Source organism: Acomys russatus, chromosome 21 (assembly GCF_903995435.1).
Source record: "Acomys russatus chromosome 21, mAcoRus1.1, whole genome shotgun sequence".
Classification (NCBI taxonomy): Eukaryota; Metazoa; Chordata; class Mammalia; order Rodentia; family Muridae; genus Acomys; species Acomys russatus.
Window position 1 is genome coordinate 35,137,545 of NC_067157.1, and position 26,677 is coordinate 35,164,221.

Below are 26,677 nucleotides of genomic sequence, written 5' to 3' on the forward strand. Positions count from 1 at the left end.
CAGCATTTATGTTTCAGAAGAAGACCCTAAAGACAGGTGATATAACTCACCTAGCTGTTACAAACACTGGGACCTCAATCTTCACATTCTAATACTCCTTTAAGGGTCACAAATGACACTACATGCAGATATGTGTCTGAACATCTGTGAGTGTGGAATTATGTTTCACTCATGGAAGGCATATAAAGAATTTTAAGAAGCGTAGGGTGCCTGTTGTCCTTGGTAAATGGGGAATTGAAGATGCAGAGAGAACAGAGACATTACTCAGGAACCCCTAAGGGCCAGAAGTAAATCAGGAATTGCTTGGCTACCCCGCTTTAAATACAGTTTTGAGCCCTTAGGTATATCATAGTGTTTATTTTAAGTGCCCAATAAAAGCTAAGTGAGTGTAAGAAGCTTCTCCTGCATTCCTCATGTGGAGGCAGAGAGGAACAGATTGGCTCTGCCTGACCAGGACTCCTATTTAATGCTGTTCCTCAGGCTGCTCAGAGAGTCTAAGGGCTCAGACACAGTGGCCTTCTGTTGTCTGCCAGTCTTCAGAGGGTATTGGCACATACCAAAAGTCATGTTAGCAAAATATTAGGACTTCACCCACCCTGTTGTCCTCTACAGAAGCAATCTATCGGGATGTCACTCTTACCCTTTATTATTAAAGAAAAACCATCATGGGATTGGAAGAGCTGACGACAACTCTTCCTGTGCTTTGCCACCACATATTATCCTGATATCATCTCGGATTCCCGCATACGAGGTACTGATGTGCTAGGAGGCCCAGCCTTTACTAGGTAGCTTTTCCCCCCTGTCTAGACTAGCACAATCTTTTGACTGCCATGTGTAGGAAAATGATTCATCTCTTGAGAGGAAAATTGACCAATCAAGTGAACATTTACAGACTCCATACAGTTTTAAAAATTGGAAGCAATAAAGATAAAAGTAATCAAACTTATTTTGAAAAAGCATGAAAGCTCCAAATTGCTGTGCATGATAATTAAAAATATTTAAGACTCTTCCAGGATTCCCAAGAAGTTTAATAATATTATGTGACCAATAGTTTTCAAAAGTGGGTTAGAAGTATTAAATATGTTGTACTTAAAAAATGGTGCCATTTAATTAAAATATGCTCTTCATAACGTGAAATTTTATGAAAATGTATAGCTGTTTATAAGTGGTGCTTACTTGTAGTCCAAGCACTTTGGAAGCTGACACAGGAAGACAGTTTGAGGCCAACCTGCACCATATAGAGTATCAAGTAAGGCAGGACTATATAATGAGACTCTGTTTTTTTTTTTTTTTTTTTTTTTTTTTTTTTTTTTTTTTTTTTTAGAATGACAGGCAATTTATTAGAAATGCAAAAAGATGGAATGTTATATTTTTCTTTTATGAATATTCAGAAAACAGGATTCCCCAATTTGCACAAAGGAATTCTCTAAGATTATTCATCTGAGAGATCAAACTAAGAAAACCAAGGTTAAAAATAATGGCTTAGCTAGGTGTGGTGGCACATGCCTTTGGTCCCAGCACTTAAAAAGACAGAAGCAGGAGTGTCTCTGCGAGTTTGAGGCCGGACACATCTACAGAGTGAGTTCCAGGACAGCCAGGGATACACAGAGAAACTCTGTCTCAACGCCCACATCAAAAATAAAATAAAATAAAATTTTTAAATGGCTTATAAGATAATACAAATTAAAAGAAAATTAAGCTGGTCTATTAAAGTTGTCAGTATATTGGTGCAATAAGTATAAACGCATATCATACATTAGGAAGCTTTGACATATAAAAATCCAAATTTACATCCCAAAGCACTAATAGGTTTAAATTACAAAATGATACTGGTTTAGAAAAGGACTCAGCACATAGTCCCTTCATCTACTTAGCAGACTTTAAGTGTATAAATGCCTAGTTTCTTTTGGAGACAGTGACCCAAGCTTCTTCCCTAGATGATGTGACCAGTTCATACTTCGTTTCAAACACTTGCCTCTCAAAATATAAAAATAAATAAAATGTAACAAAGTTATATACATATATTTAATTATATATATAATTAGAAGATTTTAAAATCTACTTAAGAAGGCCTTTGCAAAATGGTTTTAATTCAGTTTTAAATGAACTGTATATGTCTATATGGTGTGTACAAAGATAATGAGGCTGGGAGAAAATAGTCTAACTTGTTAGTACTATTTACCTCATATTTTCCTCATAACTAGATAGAAATAAAGAAACTGGCAGGAGAAATTTAGTTTCCTCCTTCTGCACTTTCTGTAATAATTCTTTAGCCATGATAGCATATGGCGTATCTGCTCAGTTCTTTGACTAGTTCTAAAGCTCACACACCGACTCCTCCCGCTGCGGTCTCACTTCTAGATGGTGCTGGAGAGCATCAAGGCAGGCGTCCTGGCTGTGCTGTATGACCACAGCGGTGTGACACTGGAGAGCCTGCTTCATCTCATAGAGAGAGCCCTGCAGGGGCGGAAGGCACAGAGCCTGGGGATATTCAGCATTGGGAACAGCAGAGAGATTGACTTACTCCAAGGTTAGTCTGGGCATGAAGGAGAACAACTGCACAGCTGTGAGCGACTGCAGTGCTCATCCATGAGAGTGGCTGTCACAGGACTTTGAAGTGCTAATTCACTAGGAAGGGCTCATTTTGTCTTCATGAAGAAAGTAAAACAACATTTGTGATGATCGTAAATATAGTGATTAAAATCACTGCATAAGTTACTATCATAGTCTTTTTGAAATGTTTAGTTTATTCACATCCCTGTAAAGCTTTTCCATCTTGCACAACTGAAATTGTGAAGTAACACCTGTCTTTCTCCCTTAGCCCTGCTCCCTGATAGCCATCAAATCCTTTAAATAAATAAATGGAATTACTTGTTTTATCTTTTTGTGACTCGCAATTTTCACTTATAATCTTAGGGTTCATATGCTATACCAATTCATTATTTCTCTTTTAAGTCCTAATAGTAATCTCCTCTATGTATGTGCTCCAAATTGTCATCGGATTGCTTTTACTTCTTGGCTATCATGCATAACTACCAACTTCTTTTGTTGTTCTTTCACAATTATGGAAATATAGACTCATAAGTATGCCATGGTGTAAAAATCTTCACTTACCAGGATACTGGGACAGAGGGGAGGACATCCTATTGGGACTCTAGATGAGAGAAGCATGGGAGAAGAGCAAAGTTAGAAGGATCCAGAGCGTCCTAGAAACCTAAAAGGAGAACATTATGATAGGCAGATTTGGGCCCAGGGGTCCCACTCAAACTAAGGCACCAGCCAAGGACAATACAGGCCATAAATGTCAAACCCCTACCCAGATCTAGCCAATGGACAGGACATTCTCAATAGTTGAGTGGAGAGTGGGGTATGACTTTCACACGTACTCTGGTGCCTCATATTTTGACCACGTCTCCTGGATGGGGAGACCTGATGGCACTCAGAGGAAGGATAGCAGGCTACCAAGAAGAGACTTGATACCCTATGAGCATATACAGGGGGAGGAAGTCCCCCTCAGTCACAGTCATAGGGGAGGGGAGTAAGGGGAAAATGGGAGGGAGGGAGGAATGGGAAGATACAAGGGATGGGATAACAACTGAGATGTAATAAGAATAAATTAATAAAATTTTTAAAAAATTTTAAAAATTAAAAAAAAAGAGTATGCCATGGTGGCTTTCTTTTTAATTTAAAAGGCCTCTATACTGTTTTTCATTACTGCTTTATCAACAATGTACAAGCATACAAAGTTCTCTGTGCCATTTACTTGTTTCAGAGTTTTGTTGTTTGTTTATTTGTTTTCTTCTACACAGTTTCTAATCTCTTTGTGTTTTGGTTAGGACATCTCTGCTGATGAGTGATGATGAACATCTGTCATGTATTCGCTGGCTATTTGTGTATTTTCTTTATGAAAACAAGCCCTTTGCTTATTGAAAAGTGGGTTGATTTTTGTATAGGTTGAGTTGTAGATAATCTTTGTATGTTATGTATAGTAATCACTTATGTGATTTGCAAGTATTTCTCTCCTTTTATAGGGTCTTCGTCATTTTTCTATTATTATGAAGAGACACCATGACAAAGGCAACTCTTATAAAAGCAAGCATTTAACTGGCAGCTTGCGTATGGCTTTGCAGGATAATCATCATGGCAGGGAGCATGGTAGCAGCAGGCAGATGTGGTGCTGGAGAAGTAGCTGAGAGAGCCTCATCCTGATGTGTGCACATAGAAAGAATGGGTCTGGCATGGGCTGTTGAACCCTCAAATCCTACCTCCAGCAACACTCTCCCTCCAGCAAGGCAACACGTGTTCCAACAAGGCCACGCCCCCTAATTCTTCTAATCCTTTCAACTAGCATCACTCCTAGGTGACTAAGCATTCAAATAGATAAATTTATGGGGGCCATTCTCATTCAAACTACCACACATAGGTGTCCTTTATACTCTTTCTTTTGAAAGTACAGTAATTACACTAGCAGTGCACACCAAATGCATAGATAAATTGGTGTGCACTTGCTACCTCTTATGAACTCTGCTTGGCTTGTGCTGCAAAGCAGTACTGGAAAGGAATGGCTGGCATAATTAAGTTGTCATGGGGAGATTTAAAAACCTCATCAATGTTTACCTCTTTTGGGGTGGAGAGGAGACAATGAATACCTTTAATTAAACTTTTAGAGCCTATCCTTATGGATAACTTTGCAGTTTTCCTTGCTTATACCTAAAGCAGAATTTTTTTGGTTTTATTAATTGTAAACATTCTGTCCATGTGGGATGAGGGAAGAGGAAATAAGTTAGATGGTCCAGCTTCAAGGGAACTTCCAAAATGGCACAATGAGTCACGAATCATTCCCAAGGCAGTTAGGAGTAAAGGAAGGTTTGAGGTGGTTGCTAACTCTAGGAGCCTTGCCTGCTCTAAAAAAAAATTTTTTTTATTGATGATTGTGGGGGCTTTGGAAATTAGTTGCAAGATCTCAGAAGTTGACTGGCCATTCACTTTAAACCCTGCTTGAGCCTGAAGACTCACAGCGCTACAGTGTGGAGGCAGAAACACAGTGTCCAAAACATAAGTGTATAACACCTTATTAATCCAGAGTCTGAAGGAGCCCAGGGCCATAGTGCAATTCACTGGCACTTTTTGTGGCCCTAACACGATGGTTCATGAAGTGTAGGTACACTGGAGATTTTTGTTTTATAGGCAAATGGTGGGTTTTGAATTTGTGATTTCATTTTCACAAATGGCTAAAATTTTTGTTTATAATGCTGTAACAACCAAATAATTGACATTTTATTTTTTCCTTAGGCTATAGAATTTGTGTTAAAAACTTACTGTGGCCTGAAGTGAGAGACTTCTGGGAGAAACTAGGAAGCTGTGTGGCCACCAAAGAAGAAGGGGGGCGTGTAGACTTCTTTGTGCCACTTGGAGCATCAGGTCAGTGTCAACACTCTAGAATGGCAGGAGACATGCCTCTTAGTGATGCTGTTTTGTGTATTTCTGAGGTGCATTCACAGTCAAACCTATTTAATGCATGAATTAATGGCACATTCCTTTTACCACTGTAATTATTACATGAAATCACATGACACAGTATACTATATCTTTACAATGTATTTTATAAGTGAGGTTGCTGTGAGCATATTGTGAACATGTGCATTCACTTCACTAAGATATACAAGATCCAGGGGGTGTACATTTAACTTTTACAGAGCCAGATAACCTGTTATTCAAAGTGATTGTACGCTTTTATGTTTCTAGAAAGTATGTCTGAGGACTCAAGTTGTACAACACTGAGATACTTGTATTAGTTTTAGCTATTCAAGTGGATACAAAAGCATCTCATGGTGCTTCTAACTTGTAGTTTCCTAGCAAGTCACGATGCTTGTTATCTACTTGTCTGCCATTTACATAGCTTCCTCAGTGTCTGCCCAAGTATCTTTCACTTTTTGAAAAGTAGACTGTTTTTCCAGTTGATGACTTTTGTTTTCCTTCTCTGAATAGATTCTTCTGAACAGAAGAACTTCTTAATTTTGATTTCTGCTTTTATAATTATGTTTTTAGTATCATATTATTTAATTATTTAGAATATATTTTAATTTTATGCCAATAGGTGTTCTATTTTTCCAGCACCATTCCTTGTAAGGAAGCCTGTTCTTTCTCCCCCATTAATTTTATTTTCAAGTTTACTGCAATCAATTGATTATTTGATTGCACTGTGGATTCGCTATCTGACTTCATTATCAATGAAATATTAGGCATATAAGCCCATCAGCTTTTACTATCTTGTTCTGAGAAGCAATTGAATATTTATTTCTGAACCACAGAGAATTAAAACACCATATCCATTATATACATTTCTTTTCAAGTAATTCAACCTATTCAGTGAATCCAGTAATCCACTATATAGTCCAATCTGTGTCACTGAAGAAGGGGAGAAAAATAAGATAGGATTTCTCTGTGTATTCTTGGCTGTCCTGGAACTCGGTCTGTAGATCAGACTGGTCTTGAACCACCTGCCTCTGCCACATAACTACTGGGATTAAAGGCATACACCAACAGATCAAGCAGAAGGGGAGAAATTAATGCTATGTTAAATTTTGATCATTTTATTCCACTCTTTATCTGTTTTAAGTCTGTCCACTTTCAACCACAGTTCTCCTTTTATTCATATTATTTTAGGAAATTCCTGTGGGGTTTTCTTGGTTTTTGACTTAAATATTCCAAAGTTGAATATAAGCATTTGCTGTAGTTGCATACCTTCTTTCTACATCTTATTGCTTCTCAAAAATTAGGTGTTTGGACATCTGTCTGTAGAGATAAAGGAGAGATGTTAGTGGGATCTTTGACTGAAGGATTTAAATTGAAGATGACAATTGCCTATGGTCTTTCTTGGCCAGTTCTTTCATGCTTCTAAGTAACCTTTGACTGTTTGAGGAGAAACCTGTGAGTAAACTAATGCAGGCATTTTTGGTTGTGCAGAAGCAGGCATAGAAGTTCTTTCTCAGCTGTCTCAGCTAACTGGTATATTCTTCTCTGCCCCCACTGGAATTGCGACTGGTTCGTACCAACACAGTAAGTGCATGTGAGAGCTGGCTAGTGTGCCTAGGAATAGACAGCCCCTTCAACATCACCGAGGGACAAGTACTAGAAAAATATGCTCCTGTCTCATTTCCCTACCTCAGTAACTAACCAGCAACTGTACATCTTTGCTGATGTACACCTATCCTGACCTGTTCACAGCAGTTGCTACTCTCCCTGAAGGGATATTGTCTCTACTTCAGCCATGCTATTCCACATCCCTGAGTCATGCTTTGATGTGAATGTTTTGTTTCCAGCTATAATTTACTAAAACCCTCTTTAAAGAGTTCAGCAAAGTTGTACACTTGCTGATCTAAAGAAAGAATGCATTTTCTCAGTTTTTAAAAAAAGAATTGATTTGATTTTTACTTTGGAGCACGAATTGTAGCTCTAAGGAGAGGGAAACAAACTTTGCTTAGATCCCACTCGGTAGCATGATCAGGAAGGAAAAATGAATCAGAAGGGAAAATATACTTTCATTGGCACAATAAAGCTACCAATACTGGATAAAAATGGAACACATGGCTATCCTGCAATGTCACTCATCACTTTCTCCTTCAAAACTCTTCTCATATCAAACAGAGCATGAACTGCCTTGGAAATGGTACGGACACAGACTCTTTAGTTTCCAAAGGCCTTTCATGACTGGGGGAAGTTGGCATGACTGTGACACTTGGGGGAAGTTGGCATGACTGTGACACTTGTAAAGGAAATGATTCCATGTAGATGGAATAGAAAGCTCATTGACTTCATAGTTCACACAGTTCTGAAGCAATCGTGGCCAGTTCACTGTAGTTCACACAGCATCAGCAAACGATGATGTCTGGCTCTGTGGAGAGAATCGCCCAGCTCAGGGCAGCAAAGATTGGGCCTGTTGTTTGCCCTAAGGAGCAGCTGTACTTTCTTTTCTCCTGCTGTCTCTTTCCCTTTCAGTTTCTTTTTACTCTCCTTGTAAAAGAACACATTAAAAGTCTTGCTTGTCTGTCACATGCTTGTCAGTGACAGGAGAAACAAAGTGAATCTGACCATCCATTTAGGCAAAACAAAACAAACAAGGGCCACTCCTTCATCCTGTAATTCTTTGCAAGGTGTCTAACATTCTTACACATCCACTATAACCATGCTGAATATTTTGCGGTACCCTTAATCTGAGAAAGGGATAGGAGTAGTTGCTGTGGGTTGACCTTGAATAGCTTGGCAGGGGAGTGGGAAGTGCTGAGGAGGAAGAATTCTCACTTTTAGAATGAAGAGATAAATTCCTATGTACATCCATCCACTCAGCTTCCCAAAACACCAGGCAGAGACTTTATTTCTAATTTCAAGTAGAACAAATCAACCTAACCTACCCCAAACAGACCTTTAGTGTCTCCTTTCTGAATTTCTTATTTTACCATTGAAAGTAGGCTGTGACTACTTATCTTTTTCTGAGAAGGGACACTATGCCCAGTATAAAGACAGCTGAGTTGATTGTCCTTTAAACAAGAAGTAGAAATCTCCTGCCTCAGATCAAGTTTTGAGTTACTTGGAGAGCTCAAGTGCAATGAGAGGCCTTATGATGGACAGGTGTACAGGTGAGAAGCAACACCTGAAGTTGACCTCTGGCTTCTACATGTGAGTGCACACATGTGCAATTACATATACATGTGCACCTGTACCACCACACCACACCCAGAGAGAGAGAGAGAGAGAGAGAGAGAGAGAGAGAGAGAGAGAGAGAGAGAGAGAGAGAATATGAACTAAGTCTTCAATAATAAAATTCAAATTCCTGTCAGTTCTCAGTGACTGGCTGGGGCCACAGCAGGATAGGACACCTCCTTCCAGCTACTTCAGTGAGTCCAAGCTCCAGGCATGGTCCAGCTTCACAGAATTCCTGGAAGATACCTTGAAATCCGTGAGGAAGGAGTTAAATCCGCTCTTCAAAACCTTGCAGGAGAGCATCAGTGGCCGGATGATAGGTAAGATCTCACACACGGCTGCTCCAGGTCAGGCCAGAGCCTTATTTCTTAACTGAGCAAATTCAAGACTGACAAAACCCAGTTGTAACACATACCTGCTCAAACATCATCTTTGTTTCTCAAATACTCAAGAGTAACAGGAATTGTGTTCAGAATGCTGGAGTTGACCTCTGTTTTCTCATTGCACCATATTACTGATTCTTGTGGCAGCCCACCTTCCGAGGGCAGAACTCGGTTTTTACCCAACTAGAGAAACTATCTTTTCTCACTACAACTTGTTCCAGCCAGTAAGTACCTCTCACTCACAGCATCCATTACACAACTTTTTCTACAGTTCAGCTATTATCTGTCTAGAATACATAATTCACCCAGATGCCTCAGACCATTCTGGTACCCCTATAAATATACAAATAAATTATGTATTAGATTTTCTTCTTAAACAATAAAATAAAATACACATCTTGCTGCTGGGCTCCATGGTTTTTTAACCTAACCTGTTCAACATCACTGAATCAGTTTTCCATTCCCACTCCATTGCCTTGATCAAATTACCACCATACTCTTTGTAGCATGATATGCTGCCTTAACATTAAATCATGATCTCAACTAGTTCATTCTTTAAAATGAAACACGTCTTACCATCTGGGAAAATGTGTCTCCTTTCTTCTATAACCATCTCTTCATATTTTAAAATATTCCATCTGAGTAAGGCACAGTATCATGTAAGCACTACAGACCTGTGCCTTCTCCTTCCCTTGCTGTACACAGTAATAATATCACATGTGTGCCCACAAGACATTTTGTCCATCAGTACATGTCTTGTACCTTGCTTCACAAATGCCTCTTATGCAGAGATCGCCCCTTGTATTTTCTTGTAGTATCACATTTAGGAAATGTTAAACCAAACAGTTAAAAATATATAAACAAGGGGAAACAATTTTTATTTCATAGATACTAAGGATTAGATAGAAAAATGAAAAAGTAATTTTTATGACAATGTGTTGGCAATGAGTAGTCAATGGGAAAAGTTGTTTTCCAGTAAAGGTGTGAAAATATTAAAAGGTTACAAATGAAAGGATGTCTTTGTATATAAGCTACTTTCTATGAAAAAAATATTTACATTTTGAGCACAAATGTGAGGGGATGTGGGAGGATGTGCAATTGGATTGAACATTTAACTTACAAAGTTCTTTTCATGATTTCTCTTATTATTGTCTTATATTTAATTCAACCTCAGTTTTAGCATGGTGAAATTGGTTTGGCTCATTTCCTGTTCTACAATGGAACTCCTCATGGCAATAATAACAATTTGTTCCGATCCCTTGCACTAAAGGGTAACTGTGACGATTCCTTTCTTCACCATTTTGCCTTAATTAAATTAAGTACAGTGTATGTGCTTTACATTTCAGGGCAATTTATGTTTGACACGCTGGGTATGGGTAGCGTTCTAAATAACCAAGACACTGCACAGGCTCTGGCAGATGGACTGATGGAGTTGTCAAAAGAAGGATCTGTAAGTGTTCTGTTGAAGAAAAAAAAATGGAAAAAAAAAATCTCAGTACACAAAAGTCCTTAGTTCACATTTGTTACCTTTTAGCAGTTTATCATTCTGGGACATGGTTCCTCAGAGAAATTACATCAGTTTATAAAAACAGCACAGAGAGATTCTGGCCTCAAGATGTACTAAGTATGTAAAACAGAGAAGCAGGGAGATCTCCTGGGTTATTTAAAGTCAATTCATTTGTGCAGTGTTTTCTGTCTTGTGCCTAATTTCAGCTAGAAGTGACTTCATTAGAAAACATGTTCATGGCCTTATATTTCACATAAGCGTATGAGCCAGGGGTCTGAACCATGTGAAACCAGATACAACACAGCAAAGGGGGCTAGATGAGAGGCAGTGGGAAAGAAAACAGCAAAGGAAAAACAGACAAGCCAGCATTTGGGGATAGGGATAGTTGGTATAATCTCAAGAACCAGTTGTATTAACAGGGCATCTTGGACAGTCTACCAGAAAATGCAATGTACATTTCAGAAGACTGTAAACAATTTGTTGGCTGGGGAGATAGCTTCAGCAGGAAATTTCTTGCCTTGCAAGTATGAGGGCTTGAGATTGATTCCCACAACCTATGTGAAAGCAAGTGAAGCATGGTGACAGATGTTTATAATCCAAGTGCTGGGAGGGAGAAACAGGTGGGTCCCTGGGGCTCTCTGGCCAGCCAGAGTCGCTTACTTAGTGAGTTCCAGACAAATGAGAAATTCCATTTAAAATAAAAGGGGACAGTTCCAAGATTGTCCTTGGTCTTTTGTACACACACACACACACACACACACACACACACACACACACACACACACGAGGTTACTTCACAAGTTCCTTTCTCACAGCCCCAAGGATAACTGTGAAGCTGCCGCCAGGAATAAGAGGAGTAGCTGTGCTTGGTGCATTTGTAGTGCTATACAAGGTCTTTCTTCTTCAAGGACTGACTTCCTCCTCCTGTGGTGATTGTGCCATTTAAATGTGACCTCGGTACATATTCCTTCTCCTTGGATCTCTGGGGAAGCACTAGATAGCTGCAGGCTTAGCTACGCTACGTGGAGCTATTGTTGGTCATGGACTGCCTACTGTGGACTCAGATCAGTGGTACCACAACCCAAAACCCTTAGCAAATTTCTCCGTTGATCTGATCATGGACATTCATAGAGACCCAAAGGCCTAGAAAGATCCTGCACCGTCTCTCAAATACCAAATGGCTAATCATGTTTGATGGAAGAAGAATCATATATATATATATATATATATATATATATATATATATATATATATATATATATATATATATATATCATAATTTTGATGGGGCTCAGTCCTACAATGTGAAAGGAGAGCAGACCCCATGGGGAGCTGGTGGGCTCCCCAACAGTGGTGGTGTCCTGCTTCTCTCTTAGGCCTGCTTTCCTCCCCTGAGAGACCATGAGAGCCTTGCTGGTCTTTCCTTGAGCAGCCAAGGGTTGTTGGGAGCCACTTTGAGTCTAAAGATTTTGAGAGAACCTTCCACGAGACCTCAGATTGTGAGGGAAGTCTGAGAACCAAGAATATGGCTGATAACCAGAATATGGGATGAGGAGAAATTAACTTATATTACTTGAATAACAATTACTTTGTTTTCTTGACTTGAGTAGAGAACTGAAACGTCCACTAAAAATGTCCTTTTTTTTTTCATGCATCCATGTATAGTGTGTGTGTGTGTGTGTGTGTGTGTGTGTGTGTATGCGCCCGCATGTGTGATGTGTATGTGAGTCTATAGACCAGAGATATTTTCCTGTATCATTTTCTACCTCCTGTTTGGAGAAAAGGTCACTCACTAAACATGAAGCTCACTGACTCAGCAGGTCAGATGGTCTCTGGCATTCATCTGAACACACCCAGGGTTACAGGCATGCAACACCACAGCTCAGTTTTTACTTGGGTGCTGGAATCAGAGCTGAAGTCCTCAAGCTTACACAGGCCCTTTACTGACTGAACCCCAGTGCATGTTCTTTTTTTCTGTCATATGCTTAATGTGATATCAGATGAATGCTTTAAAGAGGAATTTTTTTTAGGGTGTGTGTGTCATTTTTTTTTTTTTTTCAGGACAAACCTCTGGAATTTTTGTCATATTATCTGCTGAAGAAATCTAGTAAAAAGTACAAAGATTTTGAAGGAAATGATGTCCCAACAGAATGTGACCTGAAAGAAACATGGGATCCACGCAGGAAGGTAAAAGTTGTTGTGTTTTTATGCTATGGTGGCTTCTCTGTAGAGTGAGGCTCGTGGAGTAGAGAGATTTTTCCAGAAAGGTGACAGTTTTCCTGGAAAGCCAACAACAATCAGTTGTTGTAGGGATATCATTGTCATGGGCTACTATTAAAGAGGGTGTTGCTTAACATGAGTGGCACTTCAGAGCAGAAGCCGTTCACTGACTGAGAGCTGTGTTTGCTGTAGGAGAGCTGGAAACTTGCATTTTCCTTCACCACTGACTCAACTGAATTCTCACTGAGGTAAATTTGAGAGAGAGAGAGAAAAATTTATTTGTAGACTAAGATCCTTTGTGTTGTATATGAAAGCAAGAATTCTTTCACATTGGGTGGAAACACGCACCTTTAATCTCAGTGTTTGAGGGGCAGAAGCAGGTGGGTCTCTGAGAGCTCCAGGCCAGTCTAGTAGTCTATGCATAGAGTTCCAGGCCAGCCAGGGCTACCTAATGAGACTCTGTCTCAACAAAACAAAAACAAAAACCAAAACAACCCCCCAAACCACACCCCCCAAAAACCAAAATGAAAACAAAAAGCCAACCAACCAAACAAACAAAAACAGAACCCAAAGCAAACAAACAGACAAAAACCAATTTTTTTCTCTTCCCCTCCACTTCTTCCTCTTCCATGTCCTCTCCTCTTTCTTTTGTAGTCCAGGCTGGCTTTGAACTCACTACGGAGCCGAGGAAGATTGTGAACTCCTGCTCCTCCCACATTGTACTTTTCAGGTTCTGGGATTGCAGGTGTGCACCACCATACTGGGGTGGTTTCATGACTCATAGGAAAACATGCTACCAACTGTGCTGCATCTGAAGCCCTTCTTTTTTCAGTTGAGAGTCAAATTTATAAAAGAAAAAGTAAAGTTGAAGCTAATTCTTCACAAAATAGAAGTTCACGAGTCCTCTCTTCAGAATCCCCACACTCTTGGTTACATGAAACAATCCGAGCTCATTGTCATTCACAAAACTGATTTATTACGTAGAAAAATGCCATTTTTAGAACTATTTATGCTCAGGAAAGAGTTATTTGAGGCTTAGGACACTGTCACCCAACACAAAGTCGCCATCTGGACTGTTAGTATGTATAGATTTGTGAGTTGCCTTAGGAGGTGAGTCCCCTGGTGCCCTATTAACGCGATGTTCTCCCATACACTAGTGCTTCGCTTGAGCACAGCCCAGGGCAGGCCACAGGAGAGCTGCTGGACATTTCCCTCTGCAGAGGAGCTTGCTGGTCTATCTCAAAAGAAACTACCTCCACACATTCAGGTTTAGTTTAAAAAACTATACGTATTTGTTTAAAAGAGCTCATAAATCCAGTTATAGGACTGGAAATAATGGCATCTCTCAGATGGAAGTCCTGAAGTGGCTCGTGAAAGAAGGGCTTGTCTGTCAAATACAGGTATCTTCTCTCTGTCTCTGTGTATGTATCTGGTATCATCTACTCATCCATCTGCCCATCCATCCATTCATTCATCCATCCATCCATCCATATTAATTATTACATTGAATATGAAAGGTACCCACAGATTCTTGTTTCAAGTGTTTGGTTGCAGCATGTGGTACTATTTAGAAATCTTCAGGAGCCTGCCTACTTCACCCTGCCTCTTGTCCCAGTGACAGGGTAGTAACTAATACAGTTATTATTCTATCTCCTTGCATCTCATCTTGCTGTCCAATCAGGCCTTACTCCAGGCTGAAGTGTGCCTGAAGTGCTTTGTAGTATTTATATTAACATTGTGCAGTTGTGTTGATGAGTGACAATATGAATCAAAGTCTCATTTTCACTGCCATTGCAGCTCTGTGCTCTCTGGGGAAAGCATCAACCATGCAGAGAGTGGCTAGAGAGTAAATTATCTGCATGTTTTATATTCTAGCAAAAAACTTCTGCCATGTGATCCAAGCCTAGCTCTGTGATCTTGTTTCTTCCAGTCAACTTTATATGTAATAGAGATTACCAAAGCAAAGACCCATCCAAAAGATAAGCATTTTCTATAAAGCTGCAAAGGAAGCTGCCCTGTTACTGCACTATATTCACCATTAGAAACAGGATAAGAGATGATGTCATAATTTTAAAATAAGCTCTAAAATTCCCAACAATTGTAACTATGCTTACTCTAAATTATGAGAAGTCACCATGTTTATGTTCAAACAACCTTACTAGGCTCCATTTCCTCTGCCTAAAATATATATTATGTATTTTAAAGTGTGTGGGTATGTGCATGTGTGCATGTAAGTGCTGGTACCTGCAGAGATCAGAGGTATTAGACTCCTCTTGTGAGGACTGGGGTTTTGTTCCCAGTACCCACAAAGAGGCTCACAACCATCTGAACTTCTAGTTTATGGTATCTGAATCTGATACCCTCTTTGGACCTTTACAGGTACTGAGTACACACATGGTATACATACATACATGCAAATGAAACATTCATGCACATAAAATAAAAATAAATCTTTTAAAAAGAGGGGAGGAGGAAGATGAAGGAGGAGAAAGAAGAAGGAAGAAGGAAGAAGGAAGAAGAAGAAGAAAGTAGCAGCAGTAGTAGCCCTAGCAGCTGGGGCAGAGTAAAGAGCCTGTGTGTCCACCAGAGGGTGGAATCTGACGTCAGCTCTCAGGTGATTGTGCATAGTAGCTTTTTGATTGCTGTGAAGTACCCGAAACAATGGAATGAGAAATGTTGATTCTGGATCAGGGGTATCTGAGGTTTTATTCCATAGTTATGTAGCCCCACTGTTTTGGGGTCTGTAGCAAGGCAGAGCATCATGGTGAAAACATGTGATGCAAAAGAAAGTTTGCCTCTGGATGATCCAGGAAGTGAAAGTGGGAAAAGAAAGGCAAGCCAAGGTCCCCAGATCCCTTCACAGTGTGCCCTATATAACCAGTGTCTATTAGGTCCAACCTCCCAGTAGTGCTAGAGGCCACTGGCTAAGCTTTCAAAGTATGTACTTTGAGGGACATTTGAGCTCTAAGTAATAAAAGGTGGGTTTCCACATTACAGCAGCTACCTTATCTGAGAGGTCACAATATAATTCTGGCGTGTTGCAGTTGTCTTAGTTTTGAGATAATGAGGGTTTGATTCTCATTTTACATCTGCAGCTGGTGCAGCCACTGGTGTCTCCACTGACTTGACAATATGATGGTTCCTGACTATAAATAACTAGTGCTGTAATTTGTTTAAAATGAAGAGTGTTCCGCTCTTAGGGAAATTCTGATCCTTTTAATTCAAAATTCAAAGACCCATCTCCCCAAACCAAAAGTATAGAAATATACTAGGCTGCATGAGACAGCCATACATGGGAAGGAAAGAAAAGAGAGCCCCAGAACAAACAGGTGTTCAGACTCTAGTGGTATAGCCTGTAACCAGGAAGAGAGCTAAGAATGGCTACTGCTCAGGGACCAGGGCCCCTGTACCAAAGTTTCTGCCTACTGTACAGACTGGCAACATGACCATTGCCTGGTGTGGCTTAGGGGAGGGGTTTTATTGTAGACATGAAAGAGAGAACAAACAGAGGCATCTGGAAGAGTCCAGAGCAGAGAGAAAGAAGTAGAATGGATAGGGTTGGTGCTGTCCTCAAGAGGGGAGAGTAGCAGGAGAATAGAGAGAACTCGCAGGATATGTAATCACACCGTGAACCCCAAGGTTGTGTACTGGAAAAGCCTGTTTCTAGTTGTGGTATGGCTTAGCACTAGCACACACCTGTAATCTAAGAGCTTTCTGTAAACAGGATTAAATAAAGTTAACTCTAGGTCAAGAAGCAGAGCCAGCAGCCAGCTGACAGGAAGTGAACATGGGGGAAAACAGAGAGAGTGAGAGGAACTCCAGAGGACGGATAGTAAACAGAAAGGAGGGACATTGGATTGAGGGTATTTAAGACAATGTGGAGAAGTCAGCTGAGTAGGAGGATAACTTTCTCTGCCTCTCTGAGCTAGCAGGCTTCCACCCAAGCATCTGGCTCCTGAGTCTTTATTGGGAAAATCAAACATTTGAGGGTTTTGGTTAAAAAACAAAAACAGAAACAGAAAACATAGTGAAACAAAGAGGAATAGAGTAGGGGGGAGGGGGGAGGGAGGAAGGTGGGGCACAGTGAGAATAACATGGTTATAAGGAGAATGAACAGCTGAGCAGAGGGAAGCCTTTGACCTGGAGGAAGTTTAGGAGGCAACCATGACTTTGGTATGAGTAACAGGTACTTAGGATGCTGCAGGAGCCTGGGGGCCAGCATGTGCTTTGATATGTTGATAGGCACTATAGGTAGCCATTTGTCCCTTCTGACAGAGGTAAAGGAAGTGACTCTCTTTAGTAGATAGAAACCTGCTTAACAAATTCCTAAGGAATTCTAGCTTTTACCTAACTGCCAGAAATCCTCCTATAGTTCAGGTCCAACCCATTTCTGGATATTTGGATTGAATTTTAGAATTGGGGCCTTGCAGTTTCCTTTTTACCTGACACATATCACACGAAACCATACAGCTATAGAACACACTCATTTTCTCTTGATAAGATAAAAAGGAGTCTTGGTTGAAAACCGATGTTTATGGCCAGGCCTGGTGGTGCATGCCTGAATTCCTAGCACTTAGGGAGTGCTATGAGGATTAGGAGTTCAAGGTCAGCAGTTTGAGGAGAGTCCAGAATATTGGCGACTCTGTCTCAAGGAAACAAAACAAAACAAGCAAATCCTCAAACAAGGTGATGTTTGTCCTCCAGCCTCCTCCAGGAACAGCCGGGGATCTCCACTAAGAGTGTTCTTTGAGTAGGGAAAGCAGCAGTCACAACCACCGTTTTGTTTTCCCAACAGGAACACAGGGCTATTGTTCTGTTGCTAGAGAGACCCCTGGGATGCTGCCCAGGTAACAGGGGACTTTTATTTGAATGTCCTAATTTATAGGCAGGCTCCAAGATATAGTGAAGAGAGGAAAAGCCATATTTAAATGTGAAAACAGACAAATCTTGGAAGAGTATGTGAACTGTTTTTATAGCACTTTATCATGAGTTGAAAAGGGAGGTGAATTTTATAAAGTGTTAGCGTCTGTTCTTCTTAGCTTCTTGAAAATGAGATAAGCTTCTTAAAGATATCTGCGAAGTGAAAAAACAGAGTGTAGTCCTAGCCCACTCTCAGGAGTGCTTAGATTCTTTAAGCTCCAGAGGACCTCTAACCCCTCCCACCTTGCAGGCAAAAAAAAAAAAAAAAAAGCTAGATGAAGCTAAAGGTTGTCTATATTTTTATTTTTAAATTTTATGTGTATACCTGTGTGTGCACATGAGTGTGTGTATGTGTGGAGACCACAGTGCTGGGTAGCTGCTGCTTCTGTTTCTCTCCACCCCCTTCCTCCCTCTCTCCCCCGCCCCCCCCCCCCACGTCTTTCACAGATTCCGGAACTTGCGCTTTTAGACAGATTGGTGACCAGCAACCCTCAGGGATCCTTTTTCTGCCTCCTAGGGCTAGGGTTACCCACTGACCCATCTCCCAAGCCCCTAAAGCAGTGGTTCTAACCTTCCTAATGCTGTGACCCTTTTAGTACAGTTCCTCACATTGTGGTGACACCCAACTGTAAAATTATTTCATTGTTTCTTCATAATAGTAATTTTACTAGTGTTGTGAATCGTAACATAAAAAGTATCTAAATATGCAGAATATCTGATACTAGACCCCTGTGGAAGTTGCAACCCACAGGTTGAGAAACACTATCCATAAAGGCTGTTATTAAACACATAAATCTTATTATAAGAGAGGCACTACATTTGTTAAGCACCTAAGTCAGTGTACCTAGGGATCTTGTGTTAAGAGCTGAAGGCATGTGGCTTCCCAGTATGGACAGTACTACAAGACCCACTTCCAAGTAACCAAGTTCCATTTACTCTTCAGGAAAGAAGCACTGTAGAAGACAATTCTCAGGACATGAAGTCAAGTCCAAGCCCAAGCGACCTGAACATGGAGATGCTGGTTAAACTGGTGAGCCACCTATTGCCACTAGGATCTTGTCAGTGTTGTTGCAGACAGAGAAGAGTCAGTATTTACCATGGTTAGTTCTTTGTTTTCATTCCTTAAAGAGAGGAACAACAAGCCAACTACTTAAATGTATTGGTAGATTAAAACAAAACAAAGCCTGGTAACTATCCTGTGAACACAAAAGAAGTTGATTCAAAGGATAGAGACTTAACATATGAGAGAAAAACCAATCTGTACATGACCCCATGATTTTTCATGACTTTCCATCACTTTCAGGAACTATACATGGAGCTTTGCGATGATGATGATCTCATATATTACATATTGACCACAGTTTCCCCTCCCCCCTCTCCTCCCAGCCCCCTACCCCACCCCCAAGATCCACTCCTTCTTCATTTATTTTCAGAAAAAGTCAGGCCTCTTAGGGATAGCAACCAAACATGGCATATCAAGTTTCATTAAGACTAGGCACCTCCCCCTCATATTAAGGCTGAACGAGGCACCCCGGAAGAAGGAAAAGTGTCCCAAAAGCAGCAAAAGTGTCAGAAACAGCCCCTACTCCCACTGTTAGGAGTCCCACAAGAAGAGCAAGCTATAGAAGCATAACACACATGCAGAGGGCCCAGGTCAGACCCATGCAGGCTCCCTGATGGTTCAGTCTCTATGAGCCCCTATGAGCCCCGGTTAGTTGATTCTGTGGGTTTTCTTGTGATGTCCTGGACACCTCTGGCTACTACAATTTCTCCTCTGCTTCCACAGAACTCCCCAAGCTCCAGCTAATGTTTGGCTGTGGGTCTCTGCATCCGGTTCCATCAGTTGCTGAGTGAAGCCTCTTTGATGACAATTATGCTAGGCTCCTGTCTATGAATATAGCAGAATAACATTAGGAATCATTTCATTAATTGTTCTTTTTTCTTTTCTTTGTTTGTTTGTTTGTTTGTTTGTTTCTTTCTTTCTTTCTTTCTGCTGCTGATGTTTGGTATTATCCTAGGTCTCTGGGTTATGCAGCCTCTTGTTACTGGCCCTCCAGGCACTGTCAGGGTGAGCTTCCTCTCCTGGCATGGGTCTCAAGCTGAACCAGTCATTGGTTGGCCACTTCTACAAATTCTGTGCCCTTTTACCCCAGCACATCTTGCAAGCAGAACAAATTGTAGGTGGTAGGTTTTGTGACTGGGTTGATGTCCCAGTCCTTCCACTGGAAGCATTACCTGGTTACAGAAGATGGCCAGTTAAAGGAGTCTTAGCTAGGATCACCCCCTCATTGATTCCTGGGAGTATCCATGGCACTGTTTCTACCTAGTCCTCAAGACAGCCTCAAATTCTAGTTGTCTCTCCCTGTATTCTCTTCCTCCTTCTCCTGACCTGATTCCTCCTGTTCTCATGAATCCCTCCTTGAACCCACTTGTTTTTTTTTTTTTTAACACATTTTTATTGAAAAATAAAATAATTCATATTACATCTCATTTTCTATCCCATCCCATGCATCCTCCCATTCCTCCCTCCCTCCCACTTTCACTCCAACCCCCCTTCCCTATGACTGTGACTGATGAGGACCTCCTCCCCATGAATATGGTACTAGGGTATCAAGTCTCTTCTTGGTAGTCTGCTATCCTTCCTCCGAGTGCCATTGGGCCTCCCCAACAAGGGGACATGGCCAAATATGGGGCACCAGAGATCATGTGAAAGTCAGTCCCCAGTCTCCACTTAACTGTGGAGAATGTTCTGTCCCTTGGCTAGATCTGGGTAGGGGTTTGATGATGACTGCATGTATTGTCCTTAGTTGGTGCCTTAGATCAAGCAGAACCCCTGGGCTCAGATCCACCCATCATAATGTTCCTCTTGTAGGTTTCTAGGACCCTCTGGATCCATCTATTTCCCTATCCCCAAATTTTCTCACCTAGAGTCTCAATAGAATATCCTCCCCTCTGTCCCACTTTCCTGGTAAGTGAAGACTTTCATGGGACTTGCCCCTTGGGCTAATGTCCAGTTATAAGTGAGTATATACCATTTGAGTCTCTCTGTTTCTAGGTTAGCTCACTCATTATGATCATTTCTAGTCTTTTTTAAAAAATTAATTTTATTAATTTATTCATATTACATCTTGATTGTTAGCCCTTCCCCTGTTTCCTCCCATTCTTCCCTCCCTCCCACTTCCCTCCTTCTCCCCTCCCCTACGTCCTCCCCCTATATATGCTCTTAGAATCATTTCTAGTCTTGAACCCACTTGTTACTTAGCCTCTCCGGGTCTGGGGGTTGTAGCATAGTTATCCTTTATTTTATTGCTAATATCCACTTATAAGAGAGTACATAGCATGCTTATCTCTTTGTATCTGGGTTACCTCACTCAGGATGGCTTTTTTCCCCTAGTTCTATCCATTTGCCTACAAATTTCATGATGCCATTGTATTTAATAGCTGAGTAGTATTCCATTGTATAAAAGTACCACATTTTCTTTATCTGTTCTTCAGTTGAGGGACATCTAGGTTGTTTACATTTTCTGACTATTATGAATAAAGCTGTTATGAATATAGTTGAGCAAGTGTCCTTGTGTTGGATGGGGCATGCACTAGGGAGTAGTATAGCTGGATCTTGAGGTAGATCAATTCCCAATTTCCTGATAAACCGCCATACTGATTTTCAAAGTGGGCATACAAATGTGCACTCCTACCAGCCATGGAGGAGTGTTCCCCTTGCTCCATATCATCGCAAGCAAGAGTTTTTGTTGTTGTTATTATTTTTGTATGTTTGTTTGTTTTTATCTTAGCCAGTCTGACAAGTGTAAAATGGGAGCTTAGAGTTGTTTTGATTTACATTTCCCTCATGATGAAGGATGTTGAACATTTCTTCAAGTGTTTCTCAGCCATTAATACCCAATTTTTAATTGTATTATTTGTTTTTTGTTTTTGATGCCTAGTTCCTTGAGTTCTTTATATATTTTTTGATAGTAGCCCTCTGTTGAATGTAGGGTTGGTGAAGATCTTTTCCCAATCTATGGGCTGTGATTTGTCCTTTTGATGGTCTCCTTTGCCTTACAAAAGCTTTTCAGTTTCATTGTTGTTCTTGTTGCCTGCACTATTGGTGTTCTGTACAAGAAGTTGTCTCTTGTGCCAATGCATTCAAGCTATTCCCCCACTTTCTCTTCTGTCAGGTTCTGTGTATCTTGTTTTATGTTTAGGTGTTTTGATCCACGTGGACTTGAGTTTTGTGCAGGGTAATTGATATGGGTCTATTTACATTATTCTTCATCATGACATTCAGTTAGACTAGCACCAGTTTTTGAAGATGCTATCTTTTTTCCATTGCATATTTGTCTTCTTTATAAAAAAAAAAAATCAAGTGTTCAAGCTGGATGTGGTGGCACATGCCTTTAATCCTAGCACTCAGGGAGGCAAAGGCATGAGGATTGCTGTGATTTCAAGGCCAGCCTGGTCTACAAAGTAAGTCCAGAACAGCCAAGGCTACAGAGAGAAACCCTGTCTCAAAAAATCAAAAACCAACAAAACAAAACAAATCAAGTGTTCATGGGTGTGTGGTTCTATACCTGTGGTTTCAATTAGATTTCATTGAACAACCTGTCTATTTTTATGCCAATACTATATAGTCTGTAGTACAGCTTGAAATGAAGTGATACAATCAGAAGTTCTTTTGTTGTATAGGATTGTTTTAGCTAGCCTGTGTTTTTTGTTTTTCCATATAAAGTTGAGTGTTGTTTTTTCAAGGTCCGTGAAGAATTGTGTTGGAATTTTGATGGGAATTACATTGAATCTGTAGATTGCTTTTGGTAAGATGGCCGTTTTTACTATGTCAATCCTACCAATCGATGAGCATCAGAGATCTTTCTATATTTTGATATCATCTTCAATTTCTTTCTTCAGAGACTTGAAATTCTTGTCATACAGGTCTCTCAATTGCTCAGTTACACTATGATACTTTATATCATTTTGTGACTGTTGTGAGGGGTGTTGTTTTCCTGATTTCATTCACAGCCTGTTTGCAATTTGTATATAGGAGGGCTACAAATTTTTTTTAGTTAATCTTGTATTCAGCCACTTCACTGAAGGTATTTATCAGCTGTAGAAGTTCCTGGTAGGAATGTTTTAGACTTAACATGGATGTATTAATTTCTTTTATGCTATCTTCTACACCCGGAAGAGACTGTTCTAGCTGCCAAAACGCACAACATATACATCTTCCATCCTTTGTATTCTGCTGGTGATGCTTGCGTCTGTAGTTCCTGTTCATTTACTTTGATTCCCCGTCTCTAGGATTCCCTCAGTTGTGTTTTCTATATAACTTCTATTTCTTTTTTCTGAATTACTTTTAAATTTTATTTTTAATTTATATATTTCACTTTGCATCCTGATCATAACCCCCTCCCTCCTCTCCTCCCAGTGCCTCACTCCTGCCTTCTCTTCCTTATAACCCCCATCTTTTCACCTCAGAAAAGGGGAGCTCCACCCCCACCAACTCACGTCAGCACATCAAGCCTTATCAGGACTGAGCTCATCCTTAACCACTGAGGCCAGGCAAGAGAGCCCTGTTTGGGGAAGTGATAGAAAGCAGGCAACAGAGTCCATGTTATAGACAGCAACCGCTCAGCTTACTAGGGGACCCACATGAAGCTCAAACTGCCCATCAGTTACATTTGTGCAGGAGGCCTATGTCCAGTCCATGCATGATCTTTGGTTGGTGCTTCCATCTCTGTAAGCCTCTATGGGTCTAGGTTAGTTGACTTTGTTGGTCATCTTGTGGCATTCTTGTCTCCTCCAGGTCCTTTTATCTTTCCCCCAACTCTTCCATAGGACTTCCTGGCCTTCACCTAATAATGCTTGACTGTGAGTCTCAGCATCTGATTCAACCAGATGCTTTGTGGGGCCTCTCAGAGGATGGTTATGCTAGGTTCTTGTCTGTAAACATAGCAGAGTATCGCTAATGGTGTCATGGGCTGGCTCTTTCCCGTGGGGTGGGTCTCAGGTCTCAGGCATTGGTTGGAAAGTCTCTTAGTCTTTACTCTATCACTGCACATCTTTAGGAAGGGTAAATTTTGGCTCTAAAGTTTTATAGGTGGATTGGTATTCCCCTCCAGTATAAGTCCTGCCTGACTATAAGGTGACATCCTCAGTCTCCATGTCCCCCGCTGCTAGGAGATTCAGCTAGGGTCACCTCCATATACTCCCAGGAGATTACCCTGTTACAGGTCTCCAGCTTGTCTCAGCAATGCCCCTGCCCTCAGTTTTCCTTTTCTCTCCAAGCTCTCTCATCTTTCCTCTCTACTCTCCCCACATCTGATCTCCCCTTGTTTTCCTCTCCACACCCTCTTCTACCCAATTTTCTCTTTATACCCACTTTTGATATCTATTCTATTTCCCTGAGTGAGATTCAAGGAGGGCCTCTCTTGGGCCCTCCTTATGACTTAGCTTCATTGGGTCTATGAATTGCAGTGCAGTTATCCTGTAATATATGGTTAAAATCCACTTATAAGTGAGTACATACCATATGTGTCTTTCTGGTTTTGGGTTACCTCACTCTGGATGATTCTTTCTAGTTCCATCCATTTGTCTGCACCCATCCTTGTTTTTAATAGCTGAGTTTTGGAGTCCATAGCTCACTCTGCAGTCACTGCTGTCCTACAACCCAGACACCATGTGCAATGGGCACCGCCATCTTGAATCTTCTATTGCTTCTCTATTTTCAGGCCTTGAACAGTTTTATTTATTTCCTCCCCCACCCCCAGAGTGACCTTAAATTCACAGAGATCTGCCTGCCCCTGCCTCTCCAAGTGCCGAGATTAAAGATGTGTGCCACCATTCCCAGCTTCTTTAGCTGTTTTTGTTTTTGTTTTTTGGTTGGTTGGTTGGTTGGTTTTTTGGGCATTCTTTAAGAGATTTATTTCCTCTGTCATTTTCATAAAATTGGGTTTTAACATTATTTCCTTATACTTCAGCTGTGTTGGAATATCCAGCGCTTGCTTTAGTAGGATGGCTGGACTCTGGTGGTACCACACTGCCCTGGCTGTTGTTGATTATGTTCTTATGCGAGTCTCTAGGCATCTATCTGGGTTTGGAGTAATTTTAGGTTTAGGTGACGATTTGGGAGTTTGTTTTTGTTGGATGGATGTTTTCCCTTTTGGTTTGTTTCCTTTCTGGTCTTCTGGCCTGAGTGGCCTGTGGTTCTTGTGATTGTCGAGTCCTCCTGTGCAGTAGGGTTTTTCTCCTGGGGTTTTGGTGGCATTTGTGACCTCTGGAGTTTTGGGTACCTGTGTTGCCTCTGGAGTTCTGGGATTCTGCAAGCTGGTGTGGCCTCGAGGGTTTTGTGTACCCCAGTAGCCTCTGGTAGAGCAGGAGACTTCTGGGGTTCTGGTTACTGTGGCCTTTGGTAGAGCAGAGGCCTTGTGCTGTAGTTATAGGCCTGAATATGGAGATGAGGGGAGGGAGTGGTGTTGTCTGAAAGGTGAGTAGGGTCTGAAGAAGTTTTAGATGCCTGTGTGCTGGGTCTTACCTCAGGTTCTGGATACCGTGTGGCCTGTGGTAGACAGGGGCCTGCTGTTGGAGTGATTGGCCAGGATTGGTTTCCAGTTTTTAATTAGCACACCAACTTAGAGTCAACTTCAAAAGCTGACTCTTGTCAACATGTGAAACTCTCTGCTGTGGGTTGAGGGACAGACTTTAGAGGAGGGTGCCACACATGCAGAACCTGTTCCAGCTGCCAGAATGCATAACATGCATATAGTATTTTGGAATATTTAATATGGCTTCACATTGTTTACATTTCTTTTTCTAAAGACTCCAGAGGAGATGTTAGCATCCACAGTTTTATAGATGATCACCTGAGTTAGAAAACTACCTAAGGTTAGACTCTCAGGGAGAGAAGAATGTATGAGTTCTGTAGCCTTGAGCTCAGACATAGAGATCTTTACAGCTCACCATATCTAGGTAGGGACCAGAACAGGGGCCTTGGCCTTAGGATATGGTTTCTCGCTCTTCCCACATATCAGTCACCAGGAATCAGCATGGAAGCCCATCATAGACTGATGGTAGCGACTGGTATGGCCTTCTGAGCACCAGGATCACATGCCTATACACTGAGATTAATTTTTTAATGTTTTGGCCATAGTATGACTTGATTCTAGAGTCACTCTATACAACTGCTAGACCATTGGGTTGTATCTCCAGCTCTTGGTTTTTTGAGACAGGGTTTTGCTATGTGGCCCATGCTGGATTTTTTTATTTATAATCCTATTGCCTCTTTCAGCCTCCCAAATTCTGGGATTGCAGGTATGTGTACCTATGGCCTGTGTGTATATATATATATATATTTTTTTTTTTTTGAGAAATTTAATTCTATTTTGACAGTTTGTCTTATGTAGAAGGATGGTGTGGAAGTGTTTGTCCTTGGTGGTTGGGGATGTAGGCTCAAACAGTGGCATTTGCTCAACTTGTGTGAGACTAGGCTCAGTCCTCAGAGACAGAAAAAAATTCTTTTGTTTTTTTCAGTGATTAAAAAAAAAGGACAAAAATTACCCAATAGAACAGGTGTGTAAGGACTTTAATTCTGTTTTGTTAATAGAGTGAGCGTAAAATCACTTCTCAAATAGAAAGGTGGGAGCTGAATGACCAATCCTGCCACTCCCACAAAAACAGAGATTTTATAAGGAATCACCCCCCCCCCCATCTGATGGCAACCAAGACATCTTTGGCTGTCTGGTGGGAAGGAGGAAATACACTTGTGCACATTCAGCGGTTGTATCGTTCCCTTATGCTATCCCAGTGAATGAGGGAAAAATAGAACAGAGGCCACTCAAGAATGGGAGGGCCACTGCCAGCTGTCTGTCTCAGCTCACTAAGATTCTTGGTGGCTTCATATAGATCTATACTGTTGCCGTCGTCCCTTAAGATGATCTCTCCTATGGGTCTTGCCTCT

General features: G+C 41.0%; 1 protein-coding gene across 1 annotated transcript in view; it reads left to right on the top strand.

The window, feature by feature from the left end:
- Ect2l (epithelial cell transforming 2 like) overlaps window positions 1–26,677 on the top strand; it is a 75,338-nt gene that overhangs the window by 36,209 nt on the left and 12,452 nt on the right. Inside the window, 8 exon segments of the mRNA XM_051164417.1 lie at window positions 613–751; window positions 2,362–2,530; window positions 5,293–5,421; window positions 6,967–7,059; window positions 8,838–9,020; window positions 10,430–10,533; window positions 12,652–12,777; window positions 18,674–18,760. Of these exon segments, the coding sequence (XP_051020374.1) occupies window positions 613–751; window positions 2,362–2,530; window positions 5,293–5,421; window positions 6,967–7,059; window positions 8,838–9,020; window positions 10,430–10,533; window positions 12,652–12,777; window positions 18,674–18,760 (1,030 nt within the window).